At 42.5% G+C, this 23,315-nt stretch overlaps 1 protein-coding gene across 1 annotated transcript in view; it reads right to left on the bottom strand.

The window, feature by feature from the left end:
• CNTNAP2 (contactin associated protein 2) overlaps positions 1–23,315 on the bottom strand; it is an 870,382-nt gene that overhangs the window by 221,601 nt on the left and 625,466 nt on the right. The window contains exon 16 of the mRNA XM_044419123.1: positions 10,365–10,521. Coding sequence (XP_044275058.1) covers positions 10,365–10,521 — 157 coding nt within the window. The remainder of the gene's footprint in view (positions 1–10,364; positions 10,522–23,315) is intronic.

Below are 23,315 nucleotides of genomic sequence, written 5' to 3' on the forward strand. Positions count from 1 at the left end.
TTATGTAACTCAATCTGCTGTAAAGCAGAAGGGGATTCAGGTACTTGTCATTTTTGGTCTGCTGGAAATACAGGCATATGTTTTATAGAATTATTTTTATTTCAGTTAGGCTGCTATTTTAGTATCTTCTTCAGTAGGCAGATGACCTTGTTAGAAAATGAAAAGTTGCTTCATTCATTTTTTAAATACTTCACAAGTTTTTCAAAAAGATTTCTATGACTTAAAACGAGTGTTTTATGTTGAGCTTCACTAACACCCTGGGGAAAGGGAAAACTGGCATGCGGTACTCACCATGGATTTTGAGTTTTGCATGCTTACTCAGGGAACATGCAGTGGGGCTGCCCACCACAACCCTCAGCAAATTACATGCATCCTACACAGGCTGGGAGGAGTACAGAGGTGATCTTTGCCTGCATACTCTTCCTGACCTACAGATGCTGCAGATGGAGAGGAAAGGAGGCTGGAATTGTCTTAGTTAAGTGCTCTCCTGGCCGACTCTGTCTTCACACCTTCCCCCCGGGATGCCCTTTTCAGACCAATTCCAATGTCACTGTTATAAACCTGGAGATGTGGCTAGCCCAATTCTTTTCATACTGGCTGAGAGTGGGGAAGGGGGAACCTAATGATCCCCAGCTCTGAGGTTGACCTTGAAGTAGGGAATATGAATAATCCTATGGCTCTTCTGATGCTGTGCAGGGGCCATAGGACTGACTTGTTAATACCTCAGTCTACAGGGGGTTTGACAGAGAACTTAAATGATTCAGTCAGCAATGGACTGCCTGAAAGGGTGAACACAACTGGATGCTTGGAATAATCTATCCTAAAAGCCATTCCCAGTATAATGCCATTTGGGCAAATAAACATTAACCAGAAGAAATCTAATGGTACAATCCTGTACACGCCTGCCCAGATATAAGCCCATTTCTTTCATTCAGACTTTTGAGTAAACATGTAAAGAATTATGCTATTTGTTAACTGAAGTAGTCCTATGCCAATCTACTGGGAAGTAAACCCAGTTAAGTCATTGGGATTATACTGTATATGTATGGATACTGCCTAATTAATTCTGCATATAGTTGCATAGAAATAAAATGGTTTTTAAGGAACCCTTCTTTAAAAGTGCATGCTTTGCTTTTAAACAATGAGTGTATATATCACTGCAGATGCTTTCTCTTGCATTGGAGGGAATGCCTCTTCTAAGAGACCATGTATAATTCTCAGGTTTTGCAGAAGTACTAGTATGTAAATAATTTCACATCTTTAAAATATTTGCTGTCTGATTTGCTGAAGGTGCTTTTTAAAATAATGAAAAGGGGTTTCAACAGATATTTCATTAAAAATTACAGCCAAGAAAAATGTTCTTTATAAGCACAGGCTGGATTACAAATAAATAAGCACACACAATTTCAGTGAAAGTTCTAGTTCTCCAGGTAAAGTCTTTCCTATGGAATGTCTATTTAAATGCAAGCTGATATGTGACCTGGTGGATTTTTATTTTTTTTATTATTATTATTCATTATTTATCTGTCTCCCTATTCCTTTCACCCTTTGGATGATGAAAACCCTTGAGATATTGCAAATCATTTTTGTATGTCTCCAGAAAGCCTGAGTGACAGTAGAGAAGGCTTCCGATCACGATGCATTCAAGCAGCCTTACAAGTATGCAATAAATATAGAATAAGTTATAGTTTCTGGCTGAATAGATATGGAAGGATAATCCCTAGTTAAACACTGTATTTCATTTCAAGCCTTCAGATACGATTTCATGGTTTGTGAACGTGGCAGCACCTTAATATCAAATTATAGCATTGGTCCCATTGAGAGCAGAAAACGATGGTAGAGATTCTGGTGCATAAATGACAAAGGGAGGTAGGGTTGTTTAAAAAAAAAGAGACAGCACTCAAAGGAATCTGATCAAAACTGGCTCGGTTGCCCATCAGGTCAGTTCATCCTGCAGTTAGCCACGGTGGGTTGGTTGTTGTGGAAACAACTCATGGTGTGCCTTACAGATGAACAGACTCTCTGTGAGTTGTCGTCCCATCCATCTACCAACTGGTATGCTGGTCTATGTAGTGGCTCAAGCCATTCTGCCAAGATGGGGAGTTATCTTGACTCATTATGGCTCTCCCTTGCTTTTCATGATCTCTGTTTTGACAGTCACTGAGAGCTTCTCTGATGTGTCAAACAGGTATACTAGTGGTTCATTGCCCATTTTAGTATTATTCTTTTCCACAAGCCCTACTACAAATCATGTATTCTCAGGGTGGCTTGCTGGAAAAAAGAAGCCACCCCAAAGAAAGTGACCAGGGTTTGGATGACATGACAACACACCATGGGTCACTGTCCATGCCTGCTGGCCATGCTGGATTGTTGTGTTGTGTGAACCAGGTCACTGTGTGACTGGGAAAATATGTGCAGCTCATTGTGCAAGAGAAAAAATGGCTAGCACTTCTGATTGGTGAACCTAAATATAATTGCAGTTGGGAATACTTTGGGGCTTACTTTAGAGTAAAGATTCATAGGGTTACAATGTTGGCAGTCTTTAGTCTGCTCTACATCTTGGATGCCTCACCTCATTGAACAAGAACCTACCTGAGTACATATGAATGAACTGAATTATGAAGATTAAGCTGGACTGAGAACTGAGAACCAATGTCTAGACGGGTCCTTTTAAGGACAAGAAATACAGAGAAGAGAGAGTAGAAGGGAATTGGCAAAGTTACCATAATCTGGGCATGACAGAATTTATAGTAATGAAAGAAAGGAAAAAGAGAGCCGGGAGAGAAAAACTCCAAACCAAGAATGCAAATAATAAACAACCTTTTGAAGGAAGAAGGACAGGAACTGTGCAGAGGAAGCAAATGCCACGCATTAGGCACAGTTTGAGTTTTGATGTTTAAGCATTTTTACTTCCTCATTCTCCTGTGTATTCAATTCTGCAGTTCACTGAATAACTGCAACTAGCACCACAATCCGCTCTTTGCTGTCTTGCTGTCCAGTGAATGTGTAAATATCAGCTAAATAATGCAAAATTGAAATGGAATAGAACCAAGCATCTGTAACTAAAAGGGGATTCCTGAAATTAACTAGATGGGAAGAATAGTTCTTACCCAAATGATGCATTTCAAGCTAAATATGTAAAAGCGTAATTTTATGTTCCGTTCCTTCATTTCAATGGTTGGGCCATCTAATGGTGCATCAAATTGTTTCATAACAAAAATAAGTTTAAACTTTAAGATTCAATATGTTCTATAGCCATCTTTGCAGTGAAATGTTCAGGATGATAGAAATATATGAACCAGGCAGCAAATGAACTAGGACTTCATGTCCAAAGCCTGTAAAAACTACCCAAGTAACTACTGTGGATTCAACAGAGCACTTTACTTATTAATTCTGACTGCTCTACTGTCATTTATGTAGAGTGAAAAAGAAAACGAGAAAGATGTTATGGGCAAAATCTGTCACATCTCACAACTGGAGGCAAAAGCAGTGGAGCCAGCTTGCTGTGTGCCAAGTCAGACATGCTGCCTCTTATGTGCATAAGAAAGAGTCAGAAACAGAGCCTGTACAGAGCCTACACAGATAGGTTAAATGACCCATGTGATAAGGTGGGCCTGAAGTTAATTCCAGTACTCCGCCAAATGCAGGATCTAAACATATGGACCATATGTAAACTAGCTCCCCATCTTTGTGCCTCATGTCCATGGAAACAACTTCACAAACATGAATGCATTGTCCAAATTTATATGTAACTGCAATTGTGGGTTAATTAACCCACAAATTGCCAATAGCTAATAGGATTAAGCAAACATGTTGTCTCTGGCATGTTCTTACTTCTGCTTTCAATAAACCTACAATGGTCTGTTTGTTGGTTGTTAGCATCATGTCCAAACCTGAACACTGTGGGTTGTTTAGGGGTTAACAATCCAGGGCAAAAGCATGGTTTGTTGTTGGGCTAACTTTGAGTTGTTAAACACTGAAACAGCACAACATTCACATTTTAACATCATACCAACAACCTACAAACAAGACAATCAAAGGTTGGTAATTGAAACTGGAAGTGACAAACATATGGGAAGCAGCATACTTTCTCACACTAGATTTTGACAATACATCAGTTAATTAACCTACAATTACTGTTATGTATGGACTGCTACTTTGTCTTAACATAATACACTTGACAGACCAAGTGTACCAAAAAAACCCCCCAAAGAACACTATCTGATATCACTGAGAAGATTGAAAGAGGTTTTTTCATTTCAATGTAAATGAAGAAGAAATTGATCTCAGCCCCATTTTAAAATTTATTGTTTTCATCTAATTACTCTTAATCAGTTGAGTCTGTCTTTGCATAAATAATTTTATTAGTCTATGACTGCAATAAACCATTCATTCTTTCATTAACAGCATTTGGGACTTGAATGAATATATTGCATATAAGAGGAACAGTAATTTCTCAACGTATTTATTACACAGTCACAGAAATGGAATGAGCATGGTTGCAGACAAAACATTTCCTTCAATTATTTTCCTCTAAGAACAATGTTGAAGACGTGGAGGATTTCTTTACATGGTCTTCTACTATGACTCAAGCAGGTTCTATAATAAGAATGATTCGGGTTCCTGTTACAAGCACATTTTAAGGCTTGCTTAGAGAAACATTCTGTTAGATCATTGCAAGTATGCTATGGGAAACTGCATGTGAACCTGAGAGTAGAACTTCAAGGAAATTCTGCTCAGGCAGAATTCGTCTCTCCTATATAACTTGTTACTTTGCCTCCTTTTAGAAAATGTGCTCCTCTGGTCTGCATGATGTTAAACTAACCTTTCAAACATTGATTTATTTTTGATACTGTATCCAATGTCTATTCCCGAGGAATGCATCTTTCATTACAATCTTTTTAATTCTTCTCTTACCATCAAAAGGCCATTTAAAAGAAAGCCTCTCATTCACCTCACTTTCTTTTAATCCATATACTCATATACTCAATTACCCAGATGAGTGGTGTGTTTTCCCACAGCTAAGCTATCATTAATAATACATTGTATTAATGTTTTAATTCTAACAGTGAGCATAACTCTATTGATCTAAATATCAATAGGATGATTACAACAAAAATGCTAATAAAAGTCAGAAATATGCCTTCTTACTGAGCTTTCAGAGCTATAATCACATATTTATGTAATCGCTAGAGATTAAAGCAGTGACACAAAGTTAATAATGTATCTAGATCGGTCATGTGTAGAGATGCCAGAGAAATCTGTGACAGTCTCTAAAGAATTCCATTTTTTGAGAATCTGACCTGCTGATTCCATCAGTAGAATTATTTCCCCCAAGTTGTTCACTTTTGTGTCCTTTTTTATTAATTGTATGTGGATTTAGTCACATGAAAATAAGAAAAAATAACAACCAAAATGTGCATAGGACAAAACATGAAAATATACATTTAGGGTGGATTTGTGTGTTTTCAGAAGTGTGAATTTGTACAAATGTGTAGATTTGCATTTACACAAAATCCGCTTCTGTTGGTTGGAAGACAACAGAAAGGAAGGTGCCTGAGAAACCACACAACACAGAGCAGAGCAGCAGAGGCTAGGAGAGTGTGGTGAGGGTGGCCAGGAGACTGACGAAGGCAAGGCAGGAGGTGGGCAGGGGAGCAGAGGGGCAGGAGTAGCGGAGAGGAAGGGAGGTGGGGCCAGAGAGGCCAGGAGGAAGCAGAGGGGTGGGGCCAGTGGCCTGAGAGGCTTATAAGGCATTGTCCCTTGTCTGCATAACTTAGTTGTGGCCCAGGCTGCCCGGGGACTCCCTTCCCCAGAGGCAAGTTTTTATTTTTATTTTTAATTTTTCTTTTTCTTTTCAATTTTTCTTAATTTTTATTTTGTCCTTGTGGGTTTTTGTCTGAAAGAACTGGGCAACTGAGGAGTAGTGCAGGGCAGACAAGGCAGAGGACCAAGGAATGGTCTCTGAGGGGTTCCCAATGGCAGACCAGGAGATGGCCTTGGTGGGAATCACAGGTGTTGCTGTCTGCTGTGACAGCTGTGACATGTTCACCCTTCTCAGGAGAAGCAGGGATACACTTGCCCTTGGTGCAAGCTGGTGACCCTCCTAGAGGAGGAGGGGAGGTGTCTGAGGGCCAAGAGAGCTCTCCCCCTCCAGATAAAAGGTTGAGGGAGGGGCCACAGGAGGAACAGCTGGGGAGACATGGAGACTTGTCACCCACAGGACCTTCTCCTGGTACTGATCTAGAGCTGGGAAACAGGTTCTCTCCACTTTGGGAGGCTGGGGCTGATGAAGCTTGGGGGACCAGCAAGACCCCCAGCCTGGGACCACAGGCAGCCAGGAGGCTGCTGCAGGAGAGGCGAGGGCCGGGGCATGGCCACCTACCAGCACTGGGAAGAGACGACAGCAGGTGATCATTGTCGGGGACTCCCTGCTGAGGAGCATTCAGTGTGCCTCCCCGACCTTGAGACAAGGGTGGTCTGTTGCCTACTGGGCGCCCGCATGCAGCATGTGAAGGATAGAGTGACTTGTTTGCTCCGGGGGTCACCAGCCACTTCTGGTGATCCATGTGGGCACAAATGATGTAGCCAGTCAGGGAGTGGGCGGGATCACCAGGGACTTCGAGGCCTTGGGGAAGAAACTCAGGGACCTAAAGGCCCAAGTGGCCTCCTCATCTATCTTACTGGTCTGGGGATTTGGGCCAGGCAGGGATAGGAGGGTTGCTGAGGTGAACGACTACCTTAGAGTATGCTGCCAGAAGGAATGCTTTGGGTTCCTCGACCATGGCACCTGGTTTCTTTCCAATGGACTTCTGGCAAGGGATGGGTTGCACCTCTTAAGGATGGGGAAAAGGTCCATAGGAAATGTTCTAGTGAGCTTTGTCCAAAAGACTTTAAACTGAGCTGGGCGGGGTGGGTTCAGGCCCCCCAGAAACTTGTTCACACTGGATCAGGGCTCTGGGACCAGGGTGTTAGGGCTACTTCAGGGACTGACAGGACTCCTACGAAGAGGGGGCCAGTATCAGATAAGATAGGAGGAAGGAGGAGGCTGGGGACTCCAAAGGAAGGAAGCTGTGGGAAGGAGTTCAGGTGCATGTACACCAATGCTAAGAGGATGGATAAAAAGCAGGAAGAGCTTGAAGCTCTCCTGGGGATAGGAGGGTATGACCTGGTGGGGATCACAGAAACTTGGTGGGATGAAAGGCAAGACTGGAATGTAAACACAGAGGGTATCACCTGTTAGACAGGACAGGAAGGGAAAGAGGGGTGGGGGCGTAGCTTTATATGTCAGGGAAGGGATAGGATGCAGTGAGATAGAATGCAGCACATATGGGGATTTGGTAGAGACAGTCTGGGTGAAACTAAGGGGTTTTTGACAGGGAGAGGGACCTGACAGTGGGGGTATGTTATCACCTTCCAGGTCAACTTGAGACCCTGGATGATGTCCTGACAGATCAGGTTCAAAGGATATCTTGGGGGAAGGACACAGTAATTATGGGAGAGTCTAATCTCCCAGATATTAGTTGGGAGACTCACTCAGCAGAGACAGACAGGTCATGTTGCTTCCTAGATGCTATAGATGTAGAGTTTTTCATGTAGGATGTCCGAGAGGTGATGTGGGGGGGAACATCTATGACTTGGTCTTGACCAACAGGGAAGAGCTGATAGATGAGGTACAGATTAGGGGAGCTCTGGATGCGAGTGATCACTCCATCCTTTGCTTTGAGATCAGGGGAATGGGGACATGCAGCAGGTCAAGCACTAGAAGCTGGGACTTCAAGAGGGCCAACTCTGGCCAACTGAAGGCCAGACTGTGGAAAGTCTCCTGGGATAGGTTACTGGAAGGCAAGGGAGTGGAGGAAGGGTGGATTGCACTCAAAACTAAGGTTTTGGAGGCGCAAGCCTTGACGATACCTCTAGTCACTAAGGCGGGGAGGCGAAGGAGAGTGCCACCATGGATGCGAAAGGAGGTGGTTAGAGGGATTGGATGCAAGAGGAACCTCTGTAGGAAATGGGTACTGAGGCAAATAGACAAAAGGGTATGCTGCAGGGAGGAGGCTCGTTGCAGACGCATTCAGTGACTGATGTGAGGGAACAGGCACAGATGCTAAATGACTATTTTGCCTCTGTGTTCTCCCCAAAGCAGGACAGGGGAGATCCGCATGGGAGATTAGATGAAGCCGGGGACTTAGGGGCACCTCCCTAGAAGTTGAGAGGCTCTTCAGGGCATTGGATGTTACAAAGGCGCCAGACTCTGATGGGTTACCCCTGAGAGTACTTCGAGAGTTGGCAGGGGTTCTCTGATGCCTGGTGGCCTCCATTTTTGAGGCCTGGTGGAGAACAGGTGAAGTTCCAGAGGTCTGGAGGGTGGCGTCAGTGGTCCCAATTTTCAAAAAGGGTAGTAGAAGGGACATGGGGTGTTACAGACCAGTTAGCCTTATGTCCATTGTAGGAAAAACAATGCAAAGGCTCCTAATAGCAAGAGATCTAGTGATGCTAGATAGGGAAGGGAGGCTGGCAGCCACACAACACAGCTTCCACAATAACAGGTCCTGCCAGACAAAACTTGTGGAATTCTATGACAAGGTTTCAAGGTGGCTAGATGGAGGGGATGCAGTGGATGTGATTTACCTGGATTTCAGCAGGGTCTTTGACAAAGTGCCCCATGATATCCTGGTGGAGAAACTGAGGAGTTTTGAGATAGACCAATGCACTGTCCAATGGATTAGGGCATGGTTGACTGACCGACACCAGAGGGCAACCATTAGTGGGGAATCATCAGGATGGCGGCCAGTGACAAGCCGGGTCCCCCAGGGCTCTGTCCTGGGGCCGATCCTGTTTAATCTTTTCATCAGTGACATGGAAGAAGGGGTGAACAGTCGGCTGATCAAATTCACAGATGATCCTAAAACCAGGGCAGTGGCCACAACTGAGGAGCAGGTACTCCAGACCCAAAAGGAGATAACAGGATGGCTGTTCAATGTGGATAAGTGCAAGGTCTTGCACTTGGGGCATAAGAATGGGTGTCATAAGTACAGGCTAGGGGACAAATGGCTGGAAAGCAACACTTGTGAATGAGATCTCGGGGTGCTGCTTGACTGCAGGCTAAACATGAGTCAGCAGTGTGATGTGGTGGACAAGAGGGTGAATGCCACCCATGGTTGTATAGTCAGAAGTGTGGCTTCTAGACTGAGAAAGGTATTACTTCCACTCTATATGACTCTGGTACGCCCACAACTGGAGTACTGTGTTCAGTTTTGGGCCCCTCATTGCAGGAAGGATATAGCCAGGTTAGAGTCAGTGCAGTGTAGGGCCACAAGGTTGGTGGCCAGTTTGCAGGGGATGGGGTATGAGGCGAGACTGAGGGAACTGGGTCTCTTCAGCCTGGAGAAGAGGAGACTCAGAGGGATATGTTGGCGACATACAGGTATGTGAGGGGATGTCACACGGAGGTGGGTAGAAACCTGTTCTCCCCTGCAGAGGAAGGCATGACACGCTCCAATGGAGTGAAGCACAGGGAACCAAGGTTCAATTTGGATGCCAGGAAGGACTTCCTGACAGTTTGGACCCCAAAGGAATGGAATGGGCTTCTGTGGGAGGTGGTTGAGGCCCCATCAGTGAGGGTGTTTAAAGATAGGCTTGACATGCACATGGTGGGCATGTTGTGAGCGGAGCCAGCTGGAGCTAGGGGTCAGACTAGATGGCCCAGGAGACCCCTTCTGACTTGTTCTCTTTCTATGTTTCTATGTTTTTATGTAACACAGATGAAATGCATTTTACAATGTTTGTATATCCCTAAACATGTGAAAAATGTGTTCCATTGAGAATGCTCTTCTTAGAGTAATCTTATTTAGTATCAAATTTAACCTTATTTGTTTAATGTGGAGTCAGGGAGAGGAAGGAATGCTTCAACAATTCAGTTGTTTATTATATGCATGCAGACCAACACAGTAAATACATCTCATCATCCAGTATGGAAATAATGATAATAAGCTAAAAGACTAGAATGTGGCTGCTGGTTGCTTTATCTTAGCATCTCATCCTCTGAGATATAGTGCCTCTGAATATAGAGCCTCCACCTAACTAACATGGTTATTAGGGCTGATCGGCCTATTTTTCATCTAATCATTTAACAGTTGCCTAGTAGCCATAATCCCATCCTGCAGAAACTAACTTTCCAAGTTAATTATGAGTTGTGCTTGTCCCAGCTCATGTGTTTCACTGCATGATTTGGGTGTTATTATTATGGGAGAGAGATTTAGGCTGTAATTCTATAACCACAAACTTGGAAGTAAGTCCCACTGAACTTACTTCTGGGTAGGATTGCACTGGAAATTGCTAATATGTATATAACAGTGACTTACTCTTGTTTAGAATCGGCATCACAGTTGCAGTAGTATTTGGAATCTGTGCAGTTAAGTTCAATGCCACAAGCACATTTTTGAATGCCTGGTCCAGAGCCACCCCAGTAGTAATGCTTTTCATTGGCACGTCCAATCCACCAGGTATATGGATTGCCCCCTGTAAAGAGAAGGTATGAAGAATGATTATGCTAAGTTCAGCAGAGCTCCAGGATGCTTATATGTTATCTGAGGAGTCATTTATTTTTATATTGTATCTCAGGAGTCGTTAGGCAAATCTGGAAAAGAAATACATTGATCAAACATGATTAGAAATTCTTACAACCAAAACTCATTTTGAAAGTATTGCATTATAGGTGCCTGTATATCTGCCAAATCTAGTTGACTTTCTCTTTATCAAGGAAGTTGGTGAAAAACAAAAAACGCCACACAAACGCATTAAGAAAGTTATGTTTTAGGAGCCAGCACTGTACTGAGATAAACAACAATAAGCAACAAGAGTAAACTAACCTTAAATGAAGAGGCAACTGAGAGTGGTACTGTCATTACGTACACTTTTAGCCTTGGTCTTTGGCTTGTGGGTGGGGGCTACTGTTACTCACAAGAACAGAAAATTGCTAAAGAAGGAGCCTTGCAACTATGATCTGAAGAAAAATACATTTGCGAGTTTTTAGGAGAATGATCTGTCTACATTAATATAATGTAGAAATGGTTCTCAACTTGAAAGAGAACACACTTAACCTGAGCACACACTTAAGCATACAACCTTAAGCTACACACTTAAGCACACAGCTCCATTGATCTTATTAAATTTACTCTGTGATGTACAGATGAAAAGAGAGCTGCTACTCCCAGTTTTTATGATAGGGATGGTGGAGCAGCATCCAAATCATGACCTAATCCAGCCTACAGTGGATCCCAGTCTAGCCCATGGTGGGTTGGATAACTTCTCTGGGCCTTGTCTCCTGGCCTAGAGGCTACAGGGGTCTTGGGGAGGTGGCAGACAAGTGGAATCCACATGTTCTTTTCAATCTCTGAATTTTGCTCACCCTCCCAGTGGGTAATCTCATTATTATCTTTGAACAGAGCTGCTGTTCTTAGATCTGTAGGTCATCAAACAAAGGTGTTTACCTCAGATGGACTGGTGGACTAAATTCCCAATTGAACAAATACTCATGGGGCCACTCCCATCTTTTTAAACAAATTGGTCCATTTTGCTTGAATTTACTGCTAAATATAATTTTCACCCCAACTTTGTGTAAACTGAGCTGAGAACAGTATGAACTGCCTTGAAGATCAGACCCCAGCACTTTAGGATTGATATGGACATCCTTTTTTATGGGTAACATTCACAAACCTGGGACATCAATTTTCCCCAGAACTTACAAGTACCTTCATGTATGTTACAATCATCAAGAGGCAGATGAAGTCAGCCTGTTTACATGGACTAATTGAACGAGTAACTTTTAATCAGGAAGTTGTAACTGATGTGCAGTCAGCAAGTGCATGCCACCTTCCCCTTCAAGGAGGTACAAATATATCATTTCATATTACTCATTTGAAGTAATCTTTGTACTATAAAAAACTGTCCAGCCCTGCACATGGGTGATGAGGTTTAAATCTTAACCAAACATATAATGAGTCTATTCTATATGATAGCAGAGTTTCCTCCTAGGAGAACCACAGTAGAACTCATCAGTTACAAACTTTAGGAGACCTAATAAAAGTCATTCCATCCCATGGAAATGAACTTTTGTTTTTATGGAATTTATGGTGTTTGCTAAGGAGTTTATGGTAATTTGATATTTTTTCTAAAATATATTAAACTTTATTGCACATTTTGTATTCTTTGTGAGCTGTCCCAAAAGCTTTAATTAAAAGCTGTGTTGGTGGCAAATAAATTTTAAACATAAATAAACCATCTAACACAAAATTAGGCTTACTTAAACTCACTGCAATCAATGAAAGTAAATGTTCGTATTTAATGGCCTGTGATGATACATTATGTATGTTCGTGTGTGTGTTTACAATAAGAGCTGACTGGTTGCTTACACAACCTGAAGTTGATATACCATGTAGCCACAGGTCAGTGAATATGAAGTTGATTGGAATCTAATCTTGAATCAATGAGTTTGGATTCACTGGGCCTTCTAGGAACTATTACAGTTTGCCTCAGGTGAACAGATGTTACACATTTTATTATCTACAGATCAAAGGGCTTTGTAAGTTGGAAAGCTGATGTCTACAATTGTGTGGTATCATGGACGATATGACTCTGTGAGAAGCCAATTTACTAGTCTTCATTCTTTGGGATGAGACCTCTGAAGATAAATTAAACAAGTTTCTCTATCTGTATTATTTGAAGTCCTCATCTATGTGATGGTGTGCACTCTTGCATCAAAGAGGAATCCTTGAAGTCCAACGGCTTGAGAATATTACACAGTGAGCCTGTGCTACTTTTTTACATGCCTAAAGGGCCTCAACTCTCTTGGACTGGGATCCACAAGTTCATCTCACTGTATGAGCCTTCTACTTTGTTTAGGCTGCACTTCTATGCACACTTACTTGGGATTAATCTTTTTTCACACAGTGACTGCTTTGCACAACACAGCAACTTACTTGTAGCTTATAAACTTTAATTAGTGCACTGTGTGAATCTCAGCTGGGGTGGGTTTGTTGGGATGGCTTAAATATGGGTTTTAAGCCACTCTGATAACCCATGGCATGTTATTGGGGTTGCTTAACCCACTGTGGGCTGCCATCTCATCTGAGTGTGCATGACAGGACCCATTGTGTCAATCCCACTAGCAAGTGAGCTGCTTAGTTGGATCAGCAAAGTCCTCTTGCTGAGTGGCTCCTGGGCAAGTGCCATTGCCAGCTGCCTCAGAAGTGCCCAAGCACCTACTTGGAAGCAGGTAGCACCCAAACACCTGCTTGGAAGCAGGTAGTGGGGGCTACCTCTTTCCCCCTGTGAACAATTTTGGATGCATCACATTTTGTTTTCCAGTTTTGTGGGGTGCAGGGAGATTGCAAAGATGGACTAGAAAAAAATAGAAAATATGGGTTTTTTTGTGCACCAGTTTGTGCACAATTAATACACACACACACACACACACACACACACACACACAGGATTATCGTGGATGGCCCCTCCAAGGTGTTGCTTGCAACTATTAAAAGGGAGATGGTGAAGGATAGCTTTTTTCGTAGTCTGAAATCAAAGGGCAAAAAGCTGTGGCAAGCCAAAAAGACTGCTCATGATCATGGCAGGGAAGTGGTGGGGAGGCAATGCTCCTGAAGTGTCCTCTGGGATCCCCTTGGGAGGAACAAGGGGGCAGGTGTATCAGAATTAAAGTAGCTCATGCCCTGCAAACCTGCTCAGCCAGACTTATTTCTAACTGACTTTGTGCAAGACTGAGTCTGCACATTGGCACATGTTTCCAGGCACTGACATTGTCAGGGTGGCTGCTGGCCCCTGCAGACTGTGCAGCCCAGTTTATATAGAGGTTTCTGCACACAGTGTTCGAAGTATAGGGATTGAGAGCAGTGGTGGCAGGGACTGGCTCTACAAATGCAATTTGTAAAATAACGTTCAGGTGCATTCCAAGCCACCATGTTTTAATGTAGAAAGACAATTGCAATGTAAGTGTTCTGTCTATAACATTTGAACACTTAGTTTAAGTTGTATTAGTTTCCTTTACAGGCAATCTAAAAACCTGATCCAGGAAAGCATTTAAACATTAAGCACCCAGAAGTCTCTTAAAACACCACTGGCGCCAAAACAGCACTGGTGCCAAAACAATGCTTAACAGCTGCAGAAAAGTAGCATTTGGCCTTTCAGTTTCTAAGAGCCAAACTGCCGGATACTGTGCAGATCTGAATGCATCAATACATGCTCAATGTATTGCCCTCATCAAGCAAGTGTAGTGGTTAGAGTGACAAACTACAACCAGGAATTGCTGGATTCAAAGTTTTGTTCAGTCACATGGCTTACTGGGTGACCTTGCGCTCATCATGTTTTCACTGATCTCACAGGATTGTGAGGATACACATGAAGAGGGAGAACTAGCTACACCAGGGGTCCTCAAACTTTTTCAACAGGGGGCCAGTTGAAAGGTGGCGGTGACGGGCGTGGGCCGGTGAGGCAGGGGTGCCCGTGGGCGCAGGCCAGTGAAGTGGCAGTGGGCGTGCATGGTGGTGGCTTGCCCACTTGGAGATCTTCGAGCGAGTCCAAAACCATCTCTGAGCGAGCAAGCCACCACCTTGCCACTTGCGTGGTGAGGTGGGTGGCGGTGGCGAGTGTGGGGAATCTAAAACCTCTGAGGTGGGCCAGATAAATGGGCATGGTGGGCTGGATCCGGCCCATGGGCCATAGTTTGAGGACCCATGATCTACACCATCTTAAGCTCCATGGAAGACAGATGCAATATAAATCCAGTAAAAGGATAAATGAGGTGCATGTTTCCACCTCAATCCACCTGGGCTCTGTTGCTAGGACAGTTTCTTTCATTGTTTGGCATAGCTTATATCTCTTGTTTTTAATGTGCTATTTTTAATGAGATGTTTTTAATCTGGATCTTACTATTACAGTGGTACCTTGGTTCACGAACTTAATCTGTTCCAGGACTCTGGTCATGACCCAAATTGGTCATGAGCCAAGTTAAATTTCCCCATAAGGTTCAATGTAAATAAGGTTAATCTGTTCTGTAACCTTTTTTTTTTTAAATCAGAAAAATGTGAAGCAAAGTGACAAAGAACAAAAAAGATCGCAGCCATCTCCCCCACCCCACTAGCCGAGCACAAGCGTGGCCATCTCCCTGCCCCCACAGCATGACCGAGATCACGCCTGTCATCCCTGCATGTACCTGTCATCCTGGCATGCTGGGGTGGGGAGAGATGGGCGCTATCGTGGGTGCACTGGGGGAGGGAGAGATGGGCATGATCTTGCTCATCTCGCCCCCACCCCCCCAGCATGATCGCGGCCATCTCCCCACTCGGTGGGTGGGGGTGGGGAGATGGCTGCGATCTTGGTCACCACCCAATGTGGAGTTCGCAACCCACATGAAAATTTTCATGAAACTTTTGTTCGCGACCCATTTTGGTCATGAACCAAGGCATTCGTGCGTCGAGGTACCACGGTAGTTGCCTTAAGCATCATATTTTACTGGAAAAGCAGGATATAAATTAAATAAGCAAATATTTTGAATAGGAAATTATTCTCTATTTATAAACAAGTTCCCTGTAAGTGTAAGGGTAAGGCAGAGTGAAAATTGGCAAATGTAGCCATATTAATTTAGGGTACAATCCTATAGGCATTTGCCAAACCCTGTTGGTTGCTGCCAACAAGGAGGGAGGAGTGATGGAGGCAACATCTGCATGTCTGTACTGTTCTTGGGAATGGGGCTGGGGCTGGGAAGACCACAGGAATCATCCTCTCCTTCCCTCCCTCCCATTCTCTCTCTCTCTCCATCCTTCTATCTGACCACACTGAAGTTCTCCAAAGCAGCTGGACAGGCACTTTCTGTAGCAACTGTGTCTGAGTGAGGAAAGCTGTGAATGGATTGAATGGATTCTAGAATCCCACTTCTGAGCTTGTAGCAGTGTTGGTGACCTCATAAAGGAACACTGAAAAATCCCGTGATCCATGGGGCACTCTCTTCAAGCCATCAGACTGCTCTTTTGGAGGATCTTATGGTTGGGAAGGACAGTTGTGGGATGGAAATGAACAAGACCTTCATGGACAAGTGGATTTTGAGGCATGACATGAAAGAAGAAAGACAACACTGTGTGAGTTTCTTCAGAATGCTACTGCCTTGGCTCAATTATTTTTGTTTAAGACAGAAACTCAGTTATCCATCTAGCTCACACTCCTGTCTTCTTATTTGACAGCAGCTTTCCATGTACCATATTGCTCAGGCTTTACTTCTAGCTGTTCTGTTAATGAACCAGGGTTCGGCTTGTTCACACCTCCTCCTACCACAGAGCCGAATGCTCCTCATTGTCAATGCTCCCTTTGCAAACTTAGCTAATTACAGCACCAGAAGGGAAGAAAATTGCTTACATTTATCAAAAGAGAGATTATAAGTAGAAATGATTAATGAAGATGAAAGTAAATGATTAAGTATATGAAAGTAAAATTAGCAGCTGGATATAATGATGATGGGCTGTAAGGGAATCTGTAGCTGCAAACACACTGCACTGCAAATTTGGTGGTTTTAAAATCTAATCAGCCTAAGGATTTAAATGTAGGAGACGATGCTGTGAAAAGTCTATGTTTTAAATTTTGAAGCAAAGCCTGCCTTCTCCAAGTCTTGCCCTCTGCCCTTCCTCTGGCCCCGCATGTTATGACGCATATTCCAAAGGAGCACCGGAGGGGGAAATTGCTTCTCACCTGTGACTGCAGGAAAAAGCCCCCTTCTGAAAGTGTCAGCCAAGGCAATTGCCTTGGTTTCCCTCTTCATTTAATACATGCACCTTCGGATACATTTTTGTTTTGGTCCTGAAGTAATGTAGGCCTTGCCTAAACAACCTGGGATTCACCAAAATAAACAAACCACCAGTCATGTGCTGTGGGCCGTCAGGTGTCTCATAACACCCTCACTGGCCTTTAATTGTCTTGCCAGGAGGGCAGCAAAAATAGGAGGGTTCATAAGCCTGTAGTGAGTTACCAGATGGCTGATGGGCTGCATCTAGTTTGCCGGTGTAAGAATTACGTAGGTTTGATCTGACTCATGGCCAAGCATACAAAGGCTGCAGAGGGTGCTATGCATTTAATAGTGCAACCCTATACATATCCACTCAGAAGCAAGGCCCAATAAGTTCAATGTGGCTTACTTCCCAGTAGGTGGATATAGTATTGCAATGCAAATGGGAATTAGATCTGTGGTGCCATGCAGACCCAAATCTGCAGTTCTGAAAATTCAAAAACTGCATTGATCTAGAACATGGGCCTAGAACATGGCTGTTGAGCCTCAAAGCTTTGGCCAGATTCTGAACAACCTGAAATTTCATCTGGCCTTCCCAAGTTTACTTAGAAGCCTATGCCAACTCCCCCTGATATCAAACATTTCCCACATCATTTGGCGGCTTTCCAGCTTTTGTACATCCTAGGCCATTTTAAAGGACTTTGTTACCAACAGCAAGAACTTTAAGCTAAAATATTTTGGTACTTTTGTCCTACCCCCTTTGCATTCTACCTTCCTCTTTTTGACCTTGGCCTCATCCATCATTGGAATGTAGTCCCTGGGAGTTTAATCAAAACTCAATTTGATCCTCAGGCATAAAACCTCTCCCAAGATTGCATATCAGGAAGGATTTTCTCAAATCACAGCTCTGTGGTATTTGCATCAGAATCTGCTGAGGGCAGATATTCATGGCTTTCCAGCCCTTCAATAACAGTAAATATAAAACAATTGTTTATATGGTTTTTCTATTAAGGACATTGTTCTTTCTTTGCTGAGAGCTGCACGCTGAGAAAATGGACAAAGGCTGTTAGTATTCCCATAGATCACCCATGTCATAAAAAAAATCTTGCTCATATGGTAAAATATGTCTCCTTGAGAACCATTTCATTTAATATGAAAGCATTCCTATCAGAGTTAATGTAGTATGAACTAAACCTAGAACAGTCAATAACATATTTATTTCTGACATAATAGAAGAATGTATGGCTTTCAGGGGACCATTTTGCATTCTAGTGAGCATTTAATAAAACCTATTATTGCAAAATACAGTTGCTTTAGAAGAAAGAAGATTAATTTTATCTTATTGAGGAGATGTTTTGGAAAGATTTTTAGTGTGCCTGAGTGGGATTCCATCAAAGAATGAAAAGCTGGTTTATGCACTTGAAATGACAATATTTTTAAAAGGTCTCAATGACCTTTAGGACTTCTGAGGATTCAGCTGATCTTCAGCACTGTTGAAAAGCTACAGTTGTGCACAGAGATGGGCTGTCTAAATCACATTGGCATTAATTGTTAATGGGTTTTTAAGAAATCTAATTGTGAGCAGGAATGAATCCATAGTCTATTGTATTTAATAAATTGTTAATCTTACCATTTAGGGTCAGGTGGATGGTGGTGCTGATTTAGTGAATGCAATTATCATGCACATTTTTTTTTGTTATGGAAATCATACTCACTGGGTAATCTCTCCCTCCCATGGCCCTGTCAAAAATCTTCTCTTTGAAGTTACTGTTTACGTTTTAAGGGAAACTTCGATGGGCACCACTAGAAGCTACCCTTGAAATGCAAATAGCAGTTTCCCAAAAATATATATTTTGCTTCAAACTGTGGAAAAGAGAAACGCTCCTCCCTAGTCCTTAGTTGCTCAAGCTCCCCAACAACTGCCATTTAGGTAACACAATATGCACATTGACAACATTTGCCAATTATCATCATGTCTTATTGGACTCTTGTTTACTGATCCAAATAGTCTAATTGCCACAGACAAATGCCAAAGGCATCTATGGCCAGGGGATTAGGTTTGTTTTTGTTTGTTTGTTTGTTAATTAATGTCCATTACCAGTGTTTGTGGCCTTACTTCCAAGGTTGCCCAGTGTCAATATCCTCAAGTCTTTTAGTCTCCTCTCTTTTGGAAACTGCTTTTTGACCCTTGCTAGATTCTTTTTACTAGCTGTCTTGCTGGAACAGTAGGGGAAGCACCACCACCAAACCTCAGTACCAAACTACCACTTTTTCTTTTTCTTTTCTTCTTTTCTTAAAAGTCCATACCACTATACCACTGAGTTTCAGTGCTGGGGCAAGTGGGAGCCATGAAAAGGCCAAGGGGTTGCACTTGGTCTTCTGAGACTTCCTGTATCTTGCTTGCATGACTTTTCTTGGGGGTGTCACACCAGGACATGCCAAGCAGTGGTGCTGAAATATCCCCTTACACAGCTCTTAAAATCAAAACAATGCAGCTTAATTTTCTGGAAGTTCTGAAAACAGAAGCAAACAGAACTGATATAGGTTGAATCCTAATTATCCCTCAAGTCCCTCAAGTCCTTGTGATTTTGACTGAAGTTAATGCCTCTGATGACTAAGGCCACTGAGAGAAGGCTATTAGCAAATTGAGGCCCGTTGCTAATTGAAATGCTCACTTGACTCTCCATAAATAATTGCAAAATTAAATTAATGGACTATGCCACTTTGCCCTAAACTTACCGGAGACAGCTGTTTGCTTAGTGATCATTGTTACTATTCCATAATGTAATCAACTCATGTTTTGACTGAGAGGTATATATGCATATGCCATGTTTTCAGGCTTTTCTAGTAATCTGGGTATTGTGGACTACATCTGCTCAAATTTCATTTAGTGGCTTATAAAGAAATACTATAATATGTTTGAATAGGGATCAGAGTGAGTGGGGTAATCTCCTTATTAAGTACCACAGGACAAACACAATTGTTATCCTAACAGACACCTAATCCATAACCTTTTAGTATCTTGTCAGAAAAATCTCTTCTTGGGTGCCTTGCAAATGGTGTTTAACAACAAAAGAGATGGTTGCATTGTCATCCTTATCAGCAGTGTGCAACCCAAAACGGCATACAAAGTCTCTTGTTCACCAGTGCAAGATACTAGCTTGCATGTTACTAGTAAAACCAGCTTCCATTCTGCAAGCAATGCCTATTTCAGGGATGGAGAACTTACAGCCTGTGGAGCTTCTCCACGTCCAGCTCATAGAGGCTGGGGGTCTCCCCCCTGCACCCACCCCATGGAAGCTAGCAAGAGGGGAATCCCCACTACTATCTCTGCTTGCTGATCTGAGTCTGTGGTAGCGATTCATCTTATCGCTGCGCATCCTCCACATTGGGAAGGCGAGTGACACACTTTACCTGCTCTCTGTCCTGTCCAAGAAGGAAGATGAGTGCAGGCAAAGCCTCCCTCGCTAAATGTGAGGAGAAGTTCCTAGCATTTTCTCCTTCACCACCTGGTGCTTTGGCTGCAGACCTGGCTTCAGCACATGGAACGCTAGGAAAAGTTCCCACGTGCTGAAGCATCCCAGGATGTGGCCATGTCCTGACAATCCCCGGCCAACAATGGGACCCACAGGATACTTCAGCTATCCACCTGAAGATGTTTGGCACCCCCGGCCTTAGGTGCATGTTCCAGCTAGCTGCCAATATCAAAGCTGAATCAAGTGTGTGAAGGAGAAGTGGAACTCCCAATATGACTTTGCCTGTCCCATCTAAGAGACAATTCATCACCACCTTGTCCACTAATCTCAAAGTTGCCTCAAGGGTGTTGGTGTCTGTTGCTCAAGTCAGTCATTCAATTCCAAGCACCAAGTGTCACCTTCCTTAAGGGGTTTACTCTCTAACAATGCATTTCTTAATATTGAGGATAAATGTTATGCCCCTATTTTGACATAAACAAATACATATGTCATTTTCCCAGGTTTTGCTAATAATCTGGGTACCATGGATTGCATTTGTTCATATTTATGGCTTGGAAAAGATTGCCATACAATTTTTGACATCACCCACAAGTGAATGAGTCCCAAATAGTTATCCTCCTGTCCTGGAAATACATACTAAAATAAAGGACAAACTTTCCTGTTTTTGTAGAAAATCATATCTATGGCAAGAGATATGTTGCATGGTGCTTTGCAATGCTACTTAAAAAAAGAGAGTGACTGCCTTGTGGAATGCCTTTCCTAGGAACAGTTTTGTAACTCCATCATGAAATGCTTTTAGATACCAAAGTAAACATGCATCACAGAGGGACCTTTGGTTTGGGCTGGTTTGATTGAGTTTAACTGGCTGATTTTCTCTTCTGATTTTCATGTTGGAATTGTTCCCCTCCTGCTGTTTTCCTTTTCAGTGAGATGGTGGGCTATTTTGTTTTGTGCCAGTTTTGCTATTTAGCATTATTATTATGTATATATGATTTCTAAAGTGCACAATAGGCAAAGACAGTTTGCAACAGGTCAATTGTAATTACATTGCAATTATTATAATTTTATTTTGAGCTTTAAGTCACTCTGGTTTTGTCTGAAGAAGAGTGATATATACACAAGTTTAGCATTCATAACACAATCCTACCTACCCAGTTCTACAGAGAAGCCTTCTTGTATGTGAGAACGTAAGTACATTTGCCATTTTCCGATCAGCTACTGGAAAAATCAGAAATATGCCATGTAGCTTGAATTAATCATTTTGGTTTCCTCCTGTTTTATTCCTATTATTCATAGGAAACCTTTCCCCTCTAATATTATTGATAACCTAATATTTATTTCCACTATCAAATGGAGAAAACATGCAGGCAGCTAATTCTGTAATGATATGATTTATGAAGCTTGGCTAAATGTTGCAGGTAACAGATATTTTTTGGGGGGAAATCAGTCAATCCAGTATGCAATTCACAGCTGTGATTTTCTTAAAAATAGCAACAGCATTAGTGTGTTCATTTAAGAATTGCTGCCTTTTCAGTGGTCTTGTCCTGAACAAACACACAGAAAGCTGTATGTGAATGACATGGGAAAAGAAACTTTGTGTTAACTTTGAAAAGCTTTCTGTTAACTTTGTGTCAGCCTGCTGTTATTGGAAGAAAATAGATCCTGTTATGGAAAATGCTAGCAGTCCTATTTCAACCAAAAAGGTGAGGAGGTAAAGAACCAACAATAGGCTATTGTTTTAAATTCATTGCTCAGGCAAAAGAAAATGTCTTCTGAAGATGTGTTTGTATGAATTATGTAAAATGAGGACCAGCCAGAGTTTGGCATTTATTACTCTCTCTTTGGAAGCAGAAGCACTATGGTGTCCACTGAAGTATCATGGCTGGCAATCTGAAAACAAGAAGGGACTGATGAGGTAGGCTATTATACAGAGAGAAGCTATCTGATACAGCTCAAACACATGACTCAAGTCAAAGGCAGACACTTTATAAAGCCAGGTGAAACCCGGTTGGCTGCTATTTTATCTGTTCCCCGTGGAGCTGGACTGCAGAAACACTCTTTGGGCAGCAAGATGCCTGGGGCTTGCTGTCCAAACCCTGGTGCCATATTGGGCTAGAGAAGTTGCAACATAGAGAGCCATGAGATAGGCTCATAAAAGAGTTGGGAACCAGTTTAAGAACCCCCAGATTGAAACATTATTGTTGCAATTTCGGTTGACTCTCTAGAATCAATGAGGTATTGAGCAAAGTTTCCATGCATCAGAGCAAGATTGAGCTCTGATGCTTATTTTTTATATGCCAAGGTGGCAGAGAAGTGTGAAGCTGCTATTACTTTACATTTGCTACTTTTGCTTTTAAAAAGCATGCTTAAGGGGAGGAAACATTATTACTCTGTAAGCCGTCCAGAGACGTTTTGTATTGGATGGGTTAGACATATCCTAATAATAATAAAAATAAACATGTATAATCTTCATAATATATAGCTTCAAAAAAGATACATGATGCCAACCTAGAAGAAATAAACCAGCAGATGCAAAATATCATCCTGGCTATCAGACATATGATTAAAATACCCTTTTTACAGAGGTAAACAACATTTCTCTTACTTCCCTTAACAGGATTATTGCATGGATGGATTGCTGTACTTTCATTACAGGAACCATGTCTACCCACGTTCAATATTCCCTAGGCCTTCTTAGACAAGCGTTGCAGTGAAAGAGACCCATCTTCTTCTAGAATTAGTAAGTTGTAAGAAAGGGGGAAAAAACCTTCCCCTGGAACCAGCAGGAATGGTATCTGTCATGCCAGGTGTCCAGCAGCATCTCGGAAGCAGTGGGGAGAAGGATTCTTGACAGCTTCATTAGGCTGTCAGGAAGATTCACTTTTGGACCCTGAATCTGAAAAGCCACTGCAGTGCAAATGATTCCTTCCTCATTGAGACAAATATTCCCTTTGCAATACCAGTTACTGAGGCCGGCCAGCCGTGTTTTTCTTGCTCTCAGAGTCTCAGTGGTGAGATTAGCTGTCCTTGCATGCCGTAGTCTGGTTGAGAAA

Source organism: Varanus komodoensis, unplaced genomic scaffold (assembly GCF_004798865.1).
Source record: "Varanus komodoensis strain SLA01 unplaced genomic scaffold, ASM479886v1 scaffold10, whole genome shotgun sequence".
Lineage (NCBI taxonomy): Eukaryota > Metazoa > Chordata > Lepidosauria > Squamata > Varanidae > Varanus > Varanus komodoensis.